The 22,625-nt window shown below is 37.4% G+C and overlaps 2 protein-coding genes and 1 long non-coding RNA gene across 3 annotated transcripts in view; 2 read left to right on the top strand and 1 right to left on the bottom strand.

Annotated features, from left to right (window-relative positions):
- rps25 (ribosomal protein S25) overlaps window positions 1-22,625 on the bottom strand; it is a 240,040-nt gene that overhangs the window by 173,286 nt on the left and 44,129 nt on the right. The gene's annotated exons all lie outside the window — the stretch shown is intronic.
- LOC134332480 (uncharacterized) lies at window positions 1,171-7,250 on the top strand. The gene is made up of 4 exons (XR_010015253.1): window positions 1,171-1,282; window positions 3,968-4,020; window positions 4,422-4,535; window positions 7,077-7,250. It is a non-coding gene; the product is annotated as an uncharacterized LOC134332480 (long non-coding RNA).
- Window positions 10,843-21,150, top strand: LOC134332836 (m7GpppX diphosphatase-like). Its single transcript, XM_063014667.1, has 5 exons — window positions 10,843-10,869; window positions 17,715-17,891; window positions 19,131-19,244; window positions 19,682-19,792; window positions 20,368-21,150. Exons 1-5 carry the CDS (start codon window positions 10,843-10,845, stop codon window positions 20,632-20,634), a joined length of 696 nt encoding a protein of 231 aa, XP_062870737.1. The 3' UTR covers window positions 20,635-21,150.

Below are 22,625 nucleotides of genomic sequence, written 5' to 3'. Positions count from 1 at the left end.
TAGACCATCATACCCTATCAAACCTTGTCTTTATAGACCTTGCTTTGTGAATTTACCCAACAAATTTATTTTACATAATTGACTTTATACACTGAGCAGTGCGTGTGGCTAAAAATACGTTCTTTATTTTCAAATACGTTCTTTATTTTATTAAGCAGGCATCTGATTTCGAAATTAAATAATAATTAGATATAATAACTATTGTGTATATTGTGACTTAATATAAAGTAGTAGAGTGAAAGTAGAGTGAGAACATTATAAATAAATTACAAATAAAGATTACTTTGTTTAGAATTTGTTTATTTGCTGGGAAATGTTAAAAGAGGAAGGTGCTCGCATTGTCTGTTTTAGTTTATACTAACTTGGGATTAATTTTTTGATGTTAAGTGAAAAAACAGATTTTAGGTTTTTCCACTTATGATGAAAGTTTCACCAGCTTTTTAGTCTTTATAGCACATCATTTTTGGATTAGAACAATTAGAGTACTTTTGGATTATTCATAGAATTTTAATCTAAATGTTAAGCTACTTAAGCTTTAAAATGTTATAAAAATAAAAAATGGGTTAATAGCTAATGGTTTTTTCATCCCACATCACCCACTGCTGCTTATATAAAGCAGATTGATATTGTCATGATAGTGCCATGAACCCATTTATAAAATTCTCTGTACTCAGATACCTAATGGCTTCAACAAAAAACTGCAGATATATCATGTGCTACTCTGTTACAGGTTCTGCTCTTCAGTGTCAGAGATGTGCTGGTTTAAAATATAAATGTGTTGCTGAAACCTGGTATGTTCTTATTAAGACATTTATATTAAGTGTTTGCCTCTAAAGACTGTAATGAAAAAAAGAAAGTGTTAACCTTTAGAGCAACTGTTCACAATATTGGAGTCGGGATCCCACATCATGTGACCTGAGAAGAGATTTTAACTGGTTAGACTGGGTTGTAGGCAGCTAAATCTTAAACATTAATTAGTTAATGAATTAATTAAAATAATATTTACAGTACATGATTGTATACAGTGAAGATGATACACTGCAAATTATTGTTAATAATCACACAACACAAAATCCTTGTATTTGTACTAAGCAATGACAATAAAGTTAAATCTATCTATCTGTCAGTCTGTCTGTTTGCTTGTCTGTCTAATCAGGAGGGCGGGAACTTGCATAGCAGGATTATTTAAAAGGTGATGAACCAGTGGGATTCAGACCAGAAGATTCAGTTCAAGCTCTGCAGTAAAAGTCAACCCTCATACAGTGCTGGTGAAACTCTGAAGGTGAGGATATTTTACATTATACATACAATATGTACTGGAAAAACTGGAATTTTTTTGCAAAACATACAGCTAAATATACTGGATTTAGAAAGTTTTTTAGACCTTTTGTCTTTTTTCACACTTTACTGTGTTGTGTATTGATATTGAATGGATATAATTGCCATTTTTATAAATCAGTGTACAAAGTGTAAACATTCTTTTGTAGTCTTTTAAAAGTGACTTACAAACATAATCAAACACTTTATTCATTACTGTTATTTAGTACTACTACAAAAAGAGATTACTGTGATTGCTTCAGCATTTGTTCATTTGGGGGAATTGTGAAAGAGAAATGTGCTTGCATTTACCAAATCATATTTAGTTTATAATTACTGTGGATTAATTATTAATTAAATAATGAATGATACATGGAGTTTTTTTTTAATAAATTAATCGAATAGAATGCCTTCATTTATTTATTTTGTATATAAATATATATATATATATATATATATATATATATATATATATATATATATATATACACTGATCAGCCATAACATTAAAACCACCTCCTTGTTTCTACACTCACTGTACATTTTATCAGCTCCACTTACCATATAAAAGCATTTTGAAGTTCTTCAATTACTGACTGTAGTCCATCTGTTTCTCTACATACTTTTTTAGCCTGTTTTCACCCTGTTTTCCAATGATCAGGACCCCCACAGGACCACCACAGAGTATTATTTAGGTGGTGGATCATTCTCAGCACTGCAGTGACACTGACATGGTGGTGGTGTGTTAGTGTGTGTTGTGCTGGTATGAGTGGATCAGACACAGCAGCACTGCTGGAGTTTTTAAATTCAGTAAATAAAGTCAGAGACGATCGCTCATCTATTGCTGCTGTTTGAGTTGGTCATCTTCTAGACATTCATCAGTGGTCACAGGACTTTGCCCATGTGGTGCTGTTGTCTGGATATTTTTGGTTGGTTGACTATTCTTAGTTCCGCTAGTGACAGTGAGGTGTTTAAAAACCCCAGCAGCACTGCTGTGTTTTGTCCACTCATACCAGCACAACAAACACTAACACACCACCAGCATGTCAGTGTCACTGCAGTGCTGAGAATGATCCACCACCTAAATAATACCTGCTCTGTGGTGGTCCTGACCATTGAGGAACAGCATGAAAGGAGGCTAACAAAGCATGTAGAGAGACAGATGGACTACAGTCAGTAAAGGTAGAACTACAAAGTGCTTTTTTATGTTAAGTGGAACTGATAACATTGACAGATGTACAGTAAGTGTAGAAACAAGGAGGTGGTTTTAATGTTATGGCTGATCAGTATATATATATATATATATATATATATATATATATATATATATATATATATATATATATATATATATATATTAGGGCAAACCAAACAGGAAATATAAAGCAAATGCTGATATATATAAATTGAAACCTTATATATATATAAGGTTTCAATATAAATTGAAACTTGAGATATACTGTATATATAAATTGAAACCTGATATATATCAATTGAAACCTGATATATATATAAATGGAAACTTGAGATATATAATTCGAAACAGTTGAAAAGGTTTCAGTTTTCAGTTTGTTCTCAAATAACAACAAACACACATTGTGAACAACTTGTATTTTAATTTTCCGAAATCAGCATTTATATCAGTTCAATCAAAAATAAACGCGCATGCGCCTGCACGCGCTTACATGCTTATAATATTATGTAGACAGTGTAAAGCAAGCACAAGTATTAAAAAAGTCATAATAACGACGCGTCCTGTTGTCCTGACTTTTGTGTTTGTATTTGTGACGTGCACATATTTGCTCTGCAAAAAAATAAACAATGTGGGGAAGCGATTTTTGTACTGGACGTTGTAACGTGGTCATGTTAGTTTTATACACAAAAATCACAACAGTCAGATCATGTTGTCACGTTATTACTATCAATGTGTGTTTGTTTGTTATTTGAAACGAAACTGAAGACTGAAACCTTTTCAATTTTGGTATTTGAAGTGAAAAATTAATGACCAAAGTTACACAAACCCTTTTGCTTGCATTGTGCATGGGGGTACTTAAGTTTTAGTTTATATATATCAGGTTTCAATGTATATATATCAGCGTTTCAATTTATATATATCAGGTTTCGATTTATATATATCAGGTTTCGATTGATATATATCAGGTTTCGATTTATATATATCAAGTTTTAATTTATATATATCAAGTTTCAAATTATATATATATCAGGTTTTGATTTATATATATCAGGTTTCAATTTATATATATAAAGTTTCGATTTATATATATCAGGTTTCAATTTATATATATCAAGTTTCAATTTATATATATCAGGTTTCGATTTATATATATCAAGTTTCAATTTATATATATCAAGTTTCAATTAATGTATATCAGGTTTCGATTTATATATATCAAGTTTCAATTTATATATATCAAGTTTCAACTTATATATATCAGCGTTTGCTATATACTTCCTTTTTGGCTTGCCATAATATATATATATACACACACACACACACATTTAAAGTGTTCATGCAATTGGTACTGAGTAAACTGTGTTATTTTTATGTTAAACATGTAGTTAGTAATGAGGAACATCAGAACTTTGTCTGCAAAAAGGAACATCACTGTTCATTCTTTTCATGTTACAGAATCATGAAGCTCCTGCTTGTGACTCTGGTTCTTTCCCTGCTTTTAGTGGGAGGTAAGTGATTTAAGCTTTAAATGTGCTTAAATTTAAGCTTTAATAATGAAGTCCCAATAGACTTATATTTGGGCCTATCGGCTTCAAAAGCTAAAAACTAATGCAGTACTTGAGTACCTTTTCTATAAGACATTTTGTTAATACTCTATAACACACTTAGAAAACACTTTTGCTTTAACTAGAAGTTTTATTTGATTCTCTACCCAATTTTTTGGCTGTAATTTTAACCTTCAAAAGCATGTTTGTATGGATTAAGTACTCTAAATTGAAACCTTGCCATAAACTTCCTGCCTGGTGAATGTGATCAATTTATTCTCTCAAAATTCTCTGCAATCTGATACTTAATGGTTTGAACAAAAACTACAAGTATATCCATTTCTTTTGTGCTAACTCTGTTACAGGTTCTGCTCTTCAATGTTACAAGTCCAATGCTTATGAAAGTACAAAGACTGTTCAAACTTGCAGTGGTGGAGAAGACGCATGCACTAGGCAATCAATGTTTATGGCCACTGGTTGTATGTACCCCCCCTCTCTCTCACTATATATATATAAATATACAGTATATATGTATATACACTATACTGCCAAAAGTATTCGCTTGTCTGCCTTCACACACGCATATGAACTTGAGTGACATTCCATTCTTAATTCATAGGGTTTAATATGATGTCGGCCCACCCTTTGCATCTATAACAGCTAACTCTGCTGGGAAAGCTTATCACAGGGTTTAGGAGTGTGTTTATGGGAATTTTTGACCATTGTTCCAGAAGCGCATTTGTGAGGTCAGACACTGATGTTGGACAAGAAGGCCTGGCTCGCAGTCTCCGCTCTAATTCATCCCAAAGGTGTTCTATCGGGTTGAGGTCAGGACTCTGTGCAGGCCAGTGAAGTTCTTCCACACCAAACTCGCTCATTCATGTCTTTATGGACCTTGCTTTGTGCACTGGTGCGCAGTCATGTTGGAACAGGAAGGGGCCATCCCCAAACTGTTTCCACAAAGTTGGGAGCATGAAATTGTCCAAAGTCTCTTGGTATGCTGAAGCATTAAGAGTTCCTTTTACTGGAACTAAGGGGCCGAGCCCAACTCCTGAAAGACATCTCCACACCATAATCCCCCCTCCACCAAACTTTACACTTGGCACAATGCAGTCAGACAAGTACCGTTCTCCTGGCAACCGCTAAACCCAGACTCGTCCATCAGATTGCCAGACAAAGAAGCGTGATTTTCCCTCCAGAGAACACGTCTCCACTGCTCTAGAGTCCAGTGGTGTCGCATACGACGTTTTGCATTGCGCTTGGTGATGTAAGGCTTGGATGCAGCTGCTCGGCCATGTAAACCCATTCCATGAAGCTCTCTACACACTGTTCTTGAGCTCATCTGAAGGCCACATGAAGTTTGGAGGTCTGTAGCGACTGACTGTGCAGAAAGTTGGTGACTATGTGCCTCAGCTGTAACCCCATTCTGTCATTTCACGTGGCTCTAACACTTTGTGGCTGAGTTGCTGTCGTTCCCAATCACTTCTACTTTGTTATAATACCACTGACAGTCGACTGTGGAATATTTAGTAGTGAGGAAATTTCACGACTGGACTTGTTGCACAGGTGGCATCCAATCATGGTACCACACTGGAATTCACTGAGCTCCTGAGACCGACCCATCCTTTCACTAATGTTTGTAGAAGTAGTCTGCATGCCTAGGTGCTTGGTTTTATACACCTGTGGCCATGGAAGTGATTGGAACACCTGAATTTTGATGGGTGAGTGAATACTTTTGGCAATATACAGTATATATAATCAAGATGAGTGTGTGAGAGCCAGGTTTTAGATTCCTGTGTTGATGTGTGAGTGTGTATGTAAAGATGTAGCTTAGAAAAGTGTGTGTGTGTGTGAAGTTGGTATGTAGAAAGTGTTAAAGTAAAACATTAAAATGCAAGTGTGGGAATAAAGGACCAAAAGCCTTAGCAATAGGCCTGAATGTACCATATTCTAGGCACAATGTTAACCATTTCATTTTCTAATATGAGTAAGTTCTAAACAGCTAAATCAAACCAATTTCATTAAATGATAAAATTATAATTCAGATTTCATAAATCTGAAGCTTATTTTACTGTTATAACAATGTCAGGTGCATGAGGTTTGATCGCCTAGTCTGTTTGACCGCATGTGCTGGATTACAATATGTGCAGTTTATTAATACAATGAATCTATTAAGATCTATTATGATTAACATACAAAATTGTCCATAACTGTGTGACATTATAGACCTGAACTGATTAATTTTGTGTAACCAGTAATTACCTGTCCTGTCATGAATGTAACCAAAGTGTGTAAAAACATGATGTTCTATTTATTTCCTTGGCTGCTCTCGTTTAGGGGTTGCAGGAGGATCATGATCCGCATTATTGATTTGGCACAGTTCTTATGCCGGATGCCCGTTCTGACACAACCCTCCCTATTTATCTGGGCTTGGGACCGGCACTACAATGCACTGGTTTATGCATCCTAGAGGCTTGGTATCTATAGGACAATTCAGTGTCTCCAATTAGCCTGGCTGCATGTTTTTGGACTGTGGGAGGAAACCGGAGCACCCGGAGGAAACCCACGCAGACAGGGGGAGAACATGCAAACTTCACACAGAAAGGACCCGGAACGCCCCACCTGGGGATTGAACCCAGAACCTTCTTGCTGTGAGGCGACAGTGCTACCCACTTAGCCACCGTGCTGCCCTGTAAAAATTGACACAACCCTCCTATTTGTATCTAATCTTGGACTTGGCACTGAGAGTGTACTGAAAAATGCACCTCCTAATGGCTATGCTGTTCAGAGCAATAACCCCCCCCCCCCTTCCTTTAAAAATTTGCCTTTAAAGAGTCACGTAGCTGCCTGCATGGCCGACCAAAAGCACCCCTGAGATTTGAACCCGGATCTCAGCTATGACAGACTGGTGCACCAAACTACCCAAAATATTTTTTTAAAAGGTTTGCTAAATGATGACATGAGCTACATGACTTTAAAATATGATCTATGGTTTATAAAGACTTTTTTTCTTTCTCTAGATTCAAGGTCATGCGTCAAAATGGCTGAATGTTGGAACAAAAACTGCTGCCAGACCAACCTCTGCAACAGTTAATCACGAATACTGAATCACACTTTTAAACTGAGAAACATTCAGCTTTTACATTGCAAATGTAAAATAAACAGTAGAATCGTAGAATAAAGATCTGCATGTACTTCACTTGGTCCTGGTGTTTTTGTACATTCTAGATTTGTAAATGGTAGTAGCGTAGTTATAACATGGTAGTGTGTGTTGTATTAGAATGAGCAAATTAGATGTAGCAGTGTTGTTGGGATATTAAACACCTTAATGCTAAGGCAAGATAGGTGCCAACAGCATTATCTTATCAGAAAGTGTCAGAAATTGTTGATAAATAACTAGAGAGAAAATATCATTGTGCATGGAAGAACAGCTCTAGCTACAGCTACAGCCAATGCTAAGTGGGTAAAGGATCCAAACAGCACGGCGGCACCTGCTACACACATACCAGAACAACACACACTACCATCATGTCATTACCATGTTTGTGTCATTGCAGTTATTAGAATGGTTCAGAACATAAACTCAGTGGGGGAGTTTCTTTTATGAATGGAATGTGTGGAATGGTGAGTACACAGAACAACAAACGATTGTATAACCACACACGCATCTAATTCATATAGTAGATGAAGCTAATCAAATGGACAGTGAATTTTTTGAAAGAGATTAATGCTAAAGTGACTGAGAAATTTAAAATATTCAAGCTTGTAAAATGTATCTTTAAAAAATGTTACGGTGTTTTTACGTTTTAATAAGTATATGTTACAGTGTTTAAACATAATATTGCACACAGAGAATAGAAAAAGAACAACATAATTTTTAAACATTCATGTAAAGAAAAAAAAACTATGCCTATATAGCTTGTGGGCATTAGTGCTGGGCTACACCTTCTAGTTATTAAATCATGGTAACAGGTGTAATAAATCTATCATATAAAGATAATTATACACTTTGCAGCACCAGTTTAGAGAATGTCCTAACAGTGGATATAAAATGTCCTTGCATCCCTGTTATAATGCCCAGTTTTTGTAATGTAAAAAAAGAAACCTAGTTAAATCATTTCAAAACTTAACCAATTTTTTTCAATTAAATATCAATCTAAAATCAAACGTTTTTTTGGCAGGTTGTTGGATAAAAATAAATACACACACTACTAATCTAATACTTTGTTGAAGGACATTTTGATTAACTGGGTAGGAGTCCATCAGCATTGCACATCCTGACATGCAGTCAGGAAGGCAGGAACTAACATACAACCCCTGGCAAAAATTATGGAATCACCACTCTTGGAAGATGTTCTTTCAATTGTTTAATTTTGTAGAAAAAAAATAAATCACAGACATGCCACAAAACTATCATTTCTCAAACTGTCAACCCTCTGGCATTAAGAAACAATAAAAAAAGAAACAAATATAATAGTTGTGGTCAGTCACAATTGCTTTTTTTTAGATCAAGTAGAGGAAAAAAATATGGAATAACTCAAATCTGAGGAAAAAATTATGGAATCATTAGAAAACACTGCACCATTATTACTTTGTTGCACCACCTCTGGCTTTTATAATGGTTTAAACTCTCTGAGGCATGGAGTTAACTAATGACAAACAGTATTCTTCATCAATCTGCCTTCAACTGTCTCTTGCTGTTGCCAGATCAGCTTTGCAGGTTGGAACCTTGTCATTGACCATTTTCTTCAATTTCCACCAGAGATTTTCAAATGGATTGAGATCCGGACTATTTGCAGGCCATGCCATTGACATTATATGTTTTCTTGAAGGAAAGTTTTCACGTCCTTTGCCCTATGGCAAGATGCATTATCATCTTGAAAAATGAAGTCATCATCACCAAACATCCTTTCAACTGATGGAATAAGAAAAGCGTCCAAAATTTCAATGTGGACTTTGGCATTTATTGAAGACCATCTCCCCTGTGCCTTTACCCGACATGCAGGCCCATATCATCAACAACTGTGGAAATTAACATGTTTTCTTTAGGCAGTTATCTTCATAAATTTCATTGGACAGACACCAAACAAAAGTTCCAGCATCATCACCTTGCCCAATGCAGATTCGCGATTCATCACTGAAGATCACTTTTATCCAGTCACCCACAGTCCACGATTGCTTTTCTTTAGCCTACTTTAACCTTGTTCTTTTCTTTTTAGGTGTTAATGATGGCTTTTGTTTGGCTTTTCTGTATGTAAATCCCATTTCTTTTAGGTGATTTCTTACAGTTCAGTCACAGACATTGACTCCACTTTCCGGCCACTTGTTTCTCATTTGTTTTGTTGTGCATTTTCTGTTTTCAAGACATATTGCTTTAAGTTTTCTGTCTTGATGCTTTGATGTCTTACTTGGTCTACCAGTATGCTTCCCTTTTACAACCTTCCCATTTTGTTTGTACTTGGTCCAGATTTTAAACACAGCTTACTGGGAACAACCAACATCTTTTGCGACATTCCACAATGATTTATCTTCTTGAAGGAGTTTTATAATCCTCTCATTTGTTTCAACTGACATATCTTGTGTTGGAACCATGATTCATGACAATCTGCTTTGTGCAACAGCTCTCCGAGGTGTAAGCACTCTTTTTAAACTGAAGAATAATTAGCAAATCTAATCTGCTGCAGATGTTTTGTTTTTAAACTGCAAATTACAGAGTGATTCCATAATTTTTTCCTCAGATTTGAGTGATTCCATATTTTTTTCCTCTACTTGATCTAAAAAAAGCAATTGTGACTGACCACAACTATTATATTTGTTTCTTTTTTTTATTGTTTCTTAATGCCAGAAGGTTGACATTTTGAAAAATGATAGTTTTGTGGCATGTCTGTGATTTTTTTTTTTCTACAAAATTAAACAATTGACAGAACATCTTCCAAGAGTGGTGATTCCATAATTTTTGCCAGGGGTTGTAGTAGGATTATTTAAATGATCATAATGAACCGTTGGAAATCAGACCAGAAGATCAGGTTTTGTATCGATATAATTATCTTTTTTACCCATCAACCTACCCTCAAAGTGTAATTGTGCTTTTGGACTCTTTTGAAAATGACTTTAAACAGCTTATTCACAAATACATTTATTCTTTATTAAATACTTTGTAGAAGCTTATTTAATTTTATGTGAAAAGATACGTGTATAGATATGACATCAAAGATGAATTGTCTCATAAGAAATATCAAAAGCATTTGTTTATTATGGTGCAGTTCAGCACTATAACAGCACGACAATCTAAGTAATTGCAACAGTCTTAACATGTTGCAAGCATTACAAAGCATTTAAAAAGCAGATTAAGAATCAACAAACGTCAGCTAACATAGTGATGCTAATGTTAACGTTTGGCTAACATTCCAATTAATAAATTTAAAGATATATCAGGCTGAGACCTGGGTTATTTTTGACTTTCCACTCATTTTAGAAATTTTCAGGGATAATATAGATATTCCTGTTATTTTTATAAATCTTTTTAAGTTTATGACTTATCATCATTGATTTAGCATGGCAATGATTGACAAACGTCTTTTTTCCTTTTCTCACTTTGCAGTTCACTACAACAGTTTAACCGTCGACATCTTCCATCATCAGATTTTTGTGCCCTTCAATGAGTTCTGACTCAATAACACCTTTGGCAGGAAGTTCATCTTTGAAGAAATACACAAGAGCACACATTGTCTGAGAATGAAATAACTGAAAACTTACGCTAAATTTGTATTTTGTGCAGTACACCCGATGCAGTTCTGTGAGGAGGCAGAAACGGTTGGTTGAGAAAACGGTCTCAAGTCAAGTGCGCATGCAAGAATGTGTAAAGTGTCCGTAGACAGAGACTGACATGGCATCAGAGAGGATAAGCATAATAAATGGCTCTTCAAAGTCATCTATCTAAATTATTATATAATGTAATATTTTTCCTGTATGCATGAGGGTTTATGTCTGGTCACTTTTGTTTTTTTACCCTGGGGAGTTTGCTTCCCTGACTGTCGATAATATAAATGTTGCAAATTTAATTTTGTATCATTCGAAGTATTATAAATGTGTACATGTGTGCTGTACTGTTTCTTATTAAAATATTTTAAATATACTGAATATTTGTTTTTATTTTTGTATTTTTTCACACACACATATACACTTAAGTTGAGTATTAGTTATTTTATAACTGTAAGTTGACTAAAACTGTCAAAACTGAATTTCACAGTTCAACAATATCATGTTTACAGTTGAACTACCAACTTCACACTCAGTATTATTAAACACTGGAAGAGATGACCACGAGCGTCATAATAACATGACAGTTCACAGTTGTGCTCATGGTCGAACTGTAAAGGTGACAGCAGAACTATGAACTATTATGGTTCAACTGTAAATGTATCAGTTTTACTGTAAAACTTCACAGAGCGGGCCACCAGAATCAAGTTGTCGAGTAGTTCACACATGGGTCATTCCTGGGATTTGGTGCCTTTTGGACCTTAAAACTTTTTTAAAAATGAAACACTGTTTTAATTTGTTTTTCATGTTTATGTTTAGTTATGAAAAGGACATGTTATACTTTTCCAAACTAAAAGCATGACTGGCACTGATGTTGATTAGTTCGAGTAAAAAACAATTACAGTCTAGGGAGCAGAATCATACACATGCTTTAAGGCATTGTCCCAGCTGACACAGATTAAGCCAATCAGCTCCTAAAGTGTAGCTTTAAAAAATGAATAAAAAATAAAATTCAATGTCATGTTGGGATATTGGAGATATTACACTTTCACGTGGCTTCTGAGGAATTTTAGCTCCACTTAGCTCAACTTTACTTCTGCTCTAAATCTTTAAATCTGTTATAAATCAGACAGTCTACTGGTTTTCAGACATCAGAAGACATCACCTTTATAAACAAATACAGATATCAGTTTCAGATAATGAAATGCAGATTTTTTTTATTGTAATTTAATGCCCACATACCAAAGGATTTGGGACTTGGTAATCATTTGGGACTAAAGTCAACAATTAGTCCAGTTTTGGAAGTTTTGCTATTTGACATTGGTTTGTCTTCAGCTGCAAAACTATACAAAATATTCTTTAATTTTGCAGATCATAATGCAATAAAATACAGGTCTGTACTGCAGGCAGACTAGCTTGGATCTGATTTTAGGTGATTCCACAGCATGTCTATTGAATTCAAATGTCAAAATGTGGGCTAGGCCGCTGCAAAATTTTAATTTTGACTTTGTTAATATTATGTTAACATACGTCTGTATTTTGGATCACCCTGCTGCAGAACTGAATGACCTGTCCTGTAAAGCACTTTGACCTGCTGCTGCTATTATTATAATATGACCTAAACTACATAGACCATTTATGGAGGCACTTCACAAAGAAAATACATTTATTAACATTTAAACATTTGGAATCTTTAACAGGCTGACAGATAAACAGACAGGATATCTGTGCACAGAATGTTAAGACCTTAACTGAAGACCTTAACTGAACACCTTAACTTTATCCAAGCACATGGATAACTTAACTTATCCATTTTTTAATATCAATAAGTTAAATCTGAGTGAGTTCAGTACTTCATGTGTTCTTGGTTTGGTTTGGGATTAATTCTAATTAAACGAAAAGAGTGTTAACCCCTAGAGCAACAGTTCACAACATTGAGGTATGGACCCCACATGAGGTCACCTGAGAGGAGACTTTAACTGTTTACATTTAGTTCTAAACAGCTAAATCTAACCTATTTAATAAAAAAAAAATAGTTATAATTTACATTTTATAAATCTGGAGCTTATATTACTGTGATAACAATGTCAGCTACCTGAGGTTTGATCCTACAGTCTGTTTGGTGTGATCATTTAATGTGATTTTTTAAAAACCACATGTGCTGGTTTACAATGTGTGCAGTATATTAATTAAATTAATGTATTATGATCATTACTCTTTTCTTCATTGCTGTTTTCATTTTTTTGCAACAGCTGATTGCTCTTCTTTATTTTTTTTGTTTAAATAATGTTTCACAATTATTCTTTTTCTTTCTCTAGTTGCAAGAAGATGCACCACTATGGCTTACTGTCAAGGGAAAGGGAACGTCTGCTGTTAGACCAACTACTGCAACAATTAATCACTAATACTGAATCATACTTTTAAACATTTTCATACTGAGAATGTAAATGAAACAGTAAAATCGTAGAATAAAGATCTGAATGTACTTCACTTGGTCCTGGTGTTTTTGTACATTCTACATTTGTATCATTTGTAAATGGTAGCGTAGTTATAACATGGTAGTGTGTGTTGTACTAGAATAAGTGTATTATATGTATCAGTATTGTTGGGATTTTAAACAAAAAAAAATGTTGATATACATTTTGTATAAAGCGAATTATACACTTTGCAGCACCAGTTTAGAGAAGGTCCTTACAGTGGATATAAAATGTTTTCACATCCCTGTTATGATGAAGTTTTTGTAATGTAAAAAATGAAACCTAGATGAATTATTTCAAAATGTTTCCACCTTTAATGTAACCTATAACACACACTCCCAATCTAATATTTTGTTGAAGCACCTTTTCATTAATTGACAGCATTTTGTCTTTTTGGGTAGGAGTTTATCAGCATTGCACATCCTGACATGCAGTCAGGAAGGCAGAAAATAACACAGCTGGATTATTTAAAAGGTGAGGATGAACCATTGGAATTCAGACCAGAAGATCAGTTAAAGCTCTGCAGTCAAAGTCGACCCTCATGCATTGAAGGTGAGGATATTTTTGAATTATAAATACAATATGCACTGAAAAAAATCTGTGTTTTGTATGCAAAACATGCAGGTAAATACACACTTTACTGAGTTGTGGATTAGATTTTAAATTGATGTAATTACCTTTTTTACCCATCAGTCTACACTCAAAGTTTAATTGTGCTGTTGGAGTCTTTTGAAAATCACTGCAAAATTAAGTCTTTTATTCACAAAAATATTCAGAACCTTTGTTCAATACTGTGTAGAAACCTTTTTGGAAACAATTACAGCCGCAATTACAGTGACCCATTACAGAGCCTTGCTTTTAGATTTTGCTTGGTTGCAGAGGAATTCCCAAATCAGATCTTGGTCCAACATGTGTTTGACAGGGTACTAGCTTCTGGGCCATATCCCCCTCACCCCCAGTCCATGAAATAAGCAGTGAAAATCTAGTACTCGCAGATAAAAGCAGTGCTGTTTGTAAGGTTTCCTGTGGCGTTGGGGTTAACCTACCTTGGTCCCCGGCGTCACAGGAATTACAGATCCTCTGGAACAAAGGCCTTAAATTAGAGGCCTCCTAATTAAGGCTGACAACCTGCAGCTGTGCCTGCTTATTTAAGCAGGCACCATGCAGCCACAGGTTGTCATGCCTTTAGCTCTGTTTCGTTTGGTTTGGTTTTTTTCAGTTTGTCAACTTTTTGTTTTCAGTCCACAGCAAGGTGTGGCTGGTGACCTAGCCATCTGGCTCCCCGAACTGCGCGACGGCAATTTCGGGGTGTCCCTTGAGCTAAACAGGTGTGCTCCTTCCCGATCGTGCTGAGGCGCGATCGGTGACATAGCCACCTGATTCCCCGAACGTCGCGACGGCGAGTTTGGCGTATTCTTTGCGCTAAACAGATTGGCTTCTTTCCAGCTGCGGCTGACGACAAAGCCGTCTGATTCCCCGAACTACGCTGCGGCGCGTTTGGGGTGTTCCTTGTGCTATAGGTGTGCTTCTACCCGGTGACAGCAAGGTGCGACTGGTGACAGAGCCACCGGTTTCCCCGGACTACGCTGAGGCGAGTTCGGACTTTTCTCTCGTGTCCTACAGATCGGCTCTATCACCAGCTGTGTTGTGAAATGCATACTGATATATTTCAAATGTTTATTTCTTTTAATGTTGATGATTATAACTGACAACTAATGAAAACCCCAAATTCAGTATCTCAGAAAATTAGAATATTGTGACAAGGTACAATATTGAAGACACCTGGTGCCACACTCTAATCAGCTAATTAACTCAAAACACCTGCAAAGGCCTTTAAATGGTCTCTCAGTCTAGTTCTGTATGCTACACAATCATGGGGAACTGCTGACTTGACAGTTGTCCAAAAGACGACCATTGACACCTTGCACAAGGAGGGCAAGTCACAAAAGGTCATTGCTAAAGAGGCTGGCTGTTCACAGAGCTCTGTGTCCAAGCACATTAATAGAGAGGCGAAGGGAAGGAAAAGATGTGGTAGGAAAAAGTGTACAAGCAATAGGGATAACCGCACCCTGGAGAGGATTGTGAAACAAAACCCATTCAAAAATGTGGGGGAGATTCACAAAGAGTGGACTGCAGCTGGAGTCAGTCCTTCAAGAACCACCACACACAGACGTATGCAAGACATGGGTTTCAGCTGTCGCATTCCTTGTGTCAAGCCACTCTTGAACAAGAGACAGCGTCAGAAGCGTCTCGCCTGGGCTAAAGACAAAAAGGACTGCTGAGTGGTCCCAAGTTATGTTCTCTGATGAAAGTAAATTTTGCATTACCTTTGGAAGAGAAGGAGAGGCACAGAATCCACGTTGCTTGAGGTCCAGTGTAAAGTTTCCACAGTCAGTGATGGTTTGGAGTGCCATGTCATCTGCTGGAATAAGGGACCAAATGCCTTAGCAACAGCCCTGAATGTGTGTTGATAAGAGCATAAGGTGATATTTACCAAAAAACTACATATCTCGTTCTGTAATGAAATGGTTAACTATCATATAATATTGCACAGATAACTGAAGACGAATCAAGTGCCCAAGAATGGTGCCCAATTTATCTAGGCACAATGTTAACCATTTCATTTTCTAATATCAATAAGTTAAATTCAGTTCAGTACTTCATGTGTTCTTAATTTGGAATTCATTCTAATTAAAAGAAAAAGTGTTAACCCCTAGAGCAACAGTTTACAACAATGGAGCGGGGACCCCACATGAGGTCACCTGAGAAGAGATTTTAATTATTTTAACAGCTAAATCTAACCAATTTCATTAAATAATAAAATATGATTAGCATTTTATAAATCTGAATGTCAGGTACATGAGGTTTGATCGTACAGTCTGTTTGTCCACATGTGCTGGATTACAATATGCGCAGTTTATTAATACAATGAATCTATTAAGATCTATTATGATTAACATACAAAATTGTCCATGACTGTGTTTGACATTATAGACTTGAACTGATGAATTTTGTGTAACCAGTAATTACCTGTCCTTTTATGAATGTAACCAAAGGGTGTAAAAACATGATGTTCTATCTATTTCCTCGGCTGCTCCCGTTTAGGGGTTGCAGGCGGACCGTGATCCGCATTATTATTATTATTATTATTTTTTATTATTATTATTATTTTTTTAATTTCTCCCCCTTTAGCGCATCCAATTGTCCAATTAGTATCGTGCTTCCTCTCTGTCTATGCCGAACCCTGCCCTGACAGAGGAGATCGAAGCTAACCCATATCCCCTCCGAAACACTGGCAGCAGCCGGATGCATCTTTGCCATCCACACATTGATGAGTTTGGCGCCACCTAGCGCTGCATGCGGAGAGACACACCCTAAGGGCACCCTCCCTCATCTCTTGTGTAGGCGCCTCTTAATCAGCCGGCAGAGATCGTAATCGCATTCTGACAGAGAGAGACCCAACCCCTCCGGTCTCCAATCCCACCCCCCACCTAAACAACAGGCCAATCTTTGTTCATATAGCCACCCAGCCTTCGACCGGCTGAAGGCAGAGCTGGAATCGAAACGACGCACTTTCGAAATCCAGCTCTGGTTGCAGCGCATGTTTTTACTGCTGCGCCACCTGAGCGGCGTGATCCGCATTATTGATTTGGCACAGTTCTTATGCCGGATGCCTGTTCTGACACAACCCTCCCTATTTATCTGGGCTTGGGACCGGCACTACAATGCACTGGTTTATGCATCCTGGAGGCTTGGTATCTATAGGACAATTCAGTGTCTCCAATTAGCCTGGCTGCATGTTTTTGGACTGTGGGAGGAAACCGGAGCACCCGGAGGAAACCCACGCAGACAGGGGGAGAACATACAAACTTCACACAGAAAGGACACGGACCTTCTTGCTGTGAGGCAACAGTGCTACCCACCATGCCGCCCTGTAAAAACATGATGTTAAAATCCTAAAAAATAAAATATGAAATAATTCTGCTTTTCCTGACACAACCCTCCTATTTGTATCTAATCTTGGGCTTGGAACTGAGAGCGTACTGAAAAATGCACCTCCTAATGACTATTCAGTCATATTTTTAATTCATTACATGAAAACTGACATTTCTGACTCTTTGGTTTTACTTTTAATCAGTATAGCTTATAGCTTATAAAAATCAAAAATCCAGGATATCACATGTAAATTATATGAACATATTACATGTAAATTAAAAACAGCTTGAAACACGTGTAATGAATATAGAATTTGACAGTTTACATTAAATTATGAACAAAAATATTACTTCATGATATCTAATTGCAAGAAAAGCGGTAGAAAGACAGTTGGGTAGTTTTTTTCCGACTCGGACACAGCACTGTGGTATATTGAAAATACGAGGGGTCTCAGCCAACTTGGACCCGGATGTGACGTTTCATAAGGTCGACACGTCACGACTTAACAAGCGGATAGGAATCAAAACCACTGTGATCTGCCCAGCAACAGAGAAGCATGTGAAGAAATACCTGCGCCAGGAGACCTTCCTCATCAACGAAACTGAGGATGATTATCGTTCCATCACTCTTCCTCACATAACCCAACAAAGCTTCAGTGTGCAGGTTGGTCTTCTTCACATTATCACACCTGCTTCTATCATTTCCTCCAAAGTAGTGCATCATGTTGTGTTGTTGGTCAGTGACTACAGGGCGGCACGGTGGCTTAGTGGGTAGCACTGTCGCCTCACAGCAAGAAGGTCCTGGGTTCGATCCCCAGGTGGGGCGGTCTAGGCCTTTCTGTGTGGAGTTTGCATGTTCTCCGCGTGTCTGCGTGGGTTTCCTCCGGGTGCTCCAGTTTCCTCCCACAGTCCAAAGACATGCAAGTGAGGTGAAATGGAGATACAAAACTGTCTGTGTTTGACATTAAACCTGTGAAGTGATGAATCTTGTGTAATGAGTACAGTGATGGCATAGTTACCTTGAAAAAGTAATCTGATTTATGATAATGATTACTCCTTTAAAAAGTAACTTAGTTACTTTATTGATTACTTGATTTTAAAAGTAACTAAGTAAGTTAGATTACAAGTTACTTTATTAGTTACATTCAGCAGCTGCCGACACCCCCCGCCGCCTCAACGTAAAAATGACAACCAGTTTTGCCAATACTCACTTTATTGGAAGTTTTTAACAGTAACAATGTATCTCCTGACATTTAAAGTTGAACTGAAAAACTATTTCCTGAAAAAAATACTTGTTTTTATAAAATATAAAATCTTTAGCTGACACATTCAAAATAGTGCCTGTATTTCCAGCTAGAAAACGCGCATCTCTCTCCTCCCTCCATTGTTTACGTTTGTGTCGTTGCGTGGTATTACACGTGAGTTGTCCTCATGCTGAAAACGTGACTTAATTGTCGCATAGGCCAGACGTCACTCCCCGAGACACAAGAAGAAAGCAAAAATATATCTTTTTACTAAGGAAAATGACAAAAATAGTAACGCACAGTAACTTGGATAAGTAACTTTAATCTGATTACTGGATTGGAAATAGTAACGCGTAAGATTACTTGTTACTGAAAAATGTGGTCAGATTAGAGTAACGCGTTACTGACATCAGTGAATGAGTAACTACCGTTCCTGTCATGAATGTAACCGAAGAGTGTAAAACATGACGTTAAAATCCCAATAAACAAACATACCTGACTACGGATCAGAAGGTTGCTGATTCAAACCCCACCACTGCCAAGTTGCTATCGTTGGGCCAACGAACATGGCCCCGAACCCTACACTGCTCATATTGCATTTGAGCAGAAATGTAAATGTGTTAGACCTGTACTTCATAAGGTGCATTTTTGTTCTGCAGTGGGTTTACAACATTCTGGAAAAGAAAGCTGAAGCTGACAGGATTGTGTTTGAAGATCCAGACCCTCATGTCGGCTTTGTCCTCCTGCCAGATTTTAAATGGGACCAGAAGCAGGTGAGTGAATGCTTTAGCATTTTCTAAGTTGTGACCCTCAGGTGGTGCAGAAGTAAAATACACTAACCCACTTCTGATGAGAGCCAGGGTTCAAAGCTCAGCATTGCTATCGGCCAGTCAGGTGTCTGCAAAGACATAATTGGCTACGTCTGAGGCGTGGAGAGGGGGGTGGGGTCTTAGTGCCAGTCCTGAACCCATATTAAAAGAAGGATTGTGTCAGAAAGGGCATCCAGTGTAAAAACTGTGCTAAATCTGGTATGCAGACTAGAATGATCCGCTGTGGCGAAACCTAAATACGGGAGCTGACGAGAAAGATGTGTTTTCTTAGCTAAATCAAGATATAAGGACAAATACAGCATTCATTTAATATCAGAGTTACAGATTTACTGCTTCATGTAATAATTTGAAATGTTTATTTAATTCTTCTTCTTTTTCAGCTGGAGGATTTATATCTGATTGCCATTGTACATCGGCGGGACCTGAAGAGTTTAAGAGATCTTACTCCAGACAATCTTCCTTTATTAAGAAACATCCTTGAAAAGGGGGTGGTAAGTCATTTCATTTCATTTTATGTTTTACCCCAGCTTTATCTTGGTCTGGGTCATGGTGGATCCAGTTTCCCCAGAATCACTGGGTGCAAAGCAGTAACTTACCCCGGATAGGAGGCCAATCCACCCTTGGCTATCTCCCCCTTTTCATACATAGCCAATCATGTTTGTATGTAGATGCCTGGCCATCCGATAGTCTCTCTGGATATTTAAATTCTAAATTCCAGTGATAGTGGGCTAGTGTAATTTAGTGCCTGGAGTGGTAAGTACTAAAGAATACTGACACAAATATTTACCAAGACATAAATTAATTGTGTCAAAAAGTAAACTTGCCATATTTTATAAATATGTGCAGTGCAAGCCAATTAAATTATGTTACAATACTAATTGTGACCTGTTTAATTAATATGGGGTATTGTCATATTTGGCAAAAAATAAGGCTGTCAGATAAAAATGTATCTGGATTTTCCAAATCTTTCCACAATATTATGAATAGTAGATGGTGAAAGACTAGTTAAGTAAGCGAAGAAAATGTTAAAACTGCTTTTTATTAAAATGCATCACTACTTTCACAGGAAGCCATTGGGAAGAAGTACAATGTTCCCTCGTCTAAGCTGCGGATGTACCTGCACTACCAGCCGTCCTACTACCACATCCATGTGCACTTCACCTCTCTAGATTATGAAGCTCCAGGATGTGGAGTAGAGAGAGCACATCTGCTTACAGATGTTATACAGAACCTGCAGGTCCAACCTGAGTATTACCAAAAACGCACCCTCACCTTCCCCATACGGGCAGATGATGCACTGCTGACCAAGTTCAGAGAAGCAGGAAAGATTTAGCTGCTTTGTGTGTGTGTGTGTGTGTGTGTGGGTGTGTGGAGGGTGAGGGTTTGTTTTTCTAAATCAGACTAGGATTAAAATTTTAACATCCTGACCCCAGTGTTCTTTGGAAATATGAGGACTATACAGAGAAGTCATTCATGCAACAATATGTAGATTTTGTGTGGCACACAGTGCAGTGGGTAGCGGGTATGGGTTTGATTCCCCAATCAGGCAGGCAGGGTTTGGGGTTCCTTTCTGTTTGGGGTTTGCATGATCTCCCTTTGTCTAAAGACATGCAGTCAGGTCAGCTATTTAACTGCCCTAGGTGTGAGTGTGTGTCTGCCCTGTGATGGACTGGTGTTTTCTGCCCTTCGCCCAATGAATCAGACCCACCATGACCCAGACCAGGATAAAGCGGTGGCAAAACACAGTGAATGAATGAATAGATTTTGTCATAATTTCAGAAATCCTGCAGTGTTTAATAGAAATTTTTTTTGTACAATAAAGACGCTTTGAGTGGTTTATCATTTTAAATGTAGGTATACAAAGTCTGAATGGCTTCATGATGTGAATTCATTTTGTGGTAAAGCCAAAGCTTTGTGGTTTCTGGGCCTCATACTGAGAGTCGAGAACTCTTCTGAAGAGATTATGTCCAAAACGAATGTTCCAGTATGCCAGTTAAATCAGACTAAAGACTTTGTCCGTTCTCTGAAATTTCTGATCCCCCCCAGTTTTCTCCCCTAATCTAGTCGTGTCCAATTACCTTGATTGCGTCCTCTATACTGATTCGACCCTTCACCGCTGACTGAGGACGCCTCTCAACTGACATACGCCCCCTCTGGCACGTACAGTCAGTACAGACTGCATTTTTCACCTGCACGAGTCGAGTTCATACACCGACGGGCACTGTGTACGGAGGGCCACACCCCCATGAGCGTTATTCCTCAGCCCTGTGCAGGCACCATCAGTCAGCCAGCACGGGCCGCAGTTGCACCAGTTATGAGGACCTATGATCCGACTTTTTTTTTTACCCCTAACCCTGAACAACAGCCAATCGTTGTTCATGCAGCCGCCCAGCCCAGTCGGAAAGGCAGAGCTGAGATTCGATACGATGTAGTCGAAACCCCAACTCTGGTGTGCTAGTGTATTTAACTGTACTTAAAGTTCTGTCAGATTTTACCACATGATCCAGTGTATATCATGAAAAAGCTGATCAGGTGTGGAATCTACTTATACCAAAAGTTGGCCATGACCTTTACCTGCAGACTTTCTAAACCCACTTATGTTTCAACACCATGGGACTTCAATCCAGATTAGCAGCAACACTGTCTCCAACTTCAGCACACAAACTTAAACTCCTTTTAAATGTATTGTTTAGAAATAGGCATACCATTTGTTTCAGTTCTCTCAAATACACTGATGTACTTTTTGCATAATGGGTAACACTGTGTATCTCCAGCACAAATGCATGTTCCCCTTAGAAAAAAGGTTCTGTTGTGTATGTAGTTTATAATCGTAAAAAATAAGCAAGATTTATTGGAGATTAGTGCTAACTGCTGATCAGGTAGCAGCTAGGATAATTAATGTTAGTTTTTAATTACTGCTTGGTGACTTAAAAGTTTTGAATATAGTTCAGCTTATTTAATATATAAATGTCTAAGTATTCAAGCTGTTGTATTGAAGTGTAGATACATAAAGTGTTAGTTAACTACAATAATGTAAATTCCATGAGGGCTGTTGTAACATGGGGGCAGGAAATAAAAGGAATTGTGTTTGAAGAAATGCTTTTCATTTTGTGGCCCCATGTGAAGCTTTACTAAAACCAAGCAGTGGGGAGTTGGGAGGTTTTTTCTTCAGATGGGGTACACTTTTTCCCAAATTCCACTGTTGCACTGACCGTTGGGGGACCATGTGTGAAATGAAAAGCAGTGTAATATTGTTAAGACGTTTATCTGAATGTTCTTACTAACTAAAACCTTTTATGCTGAATATGAGTGTAAAAAAAATCA

The sequence above is a fragment of the Trichomycterus rosablanca genome, chromosome 18 (genome assembly GCF_030014385.1).
Source record: "Trichomycterus rosablanca isolate fTriRos1 chromosome 18, fTriRos1.hap1, whole genome shotgun sequence".
NCBI lineage: Eukaryota > Metazoa > Chordata > Actinopteri > Siluriformes > Trichomycteridae > Trichomycterus > Trichomycterus rosablanca.
This window is presented reverse-complemented; position numbering and strand designations above follow the sequence as displayed.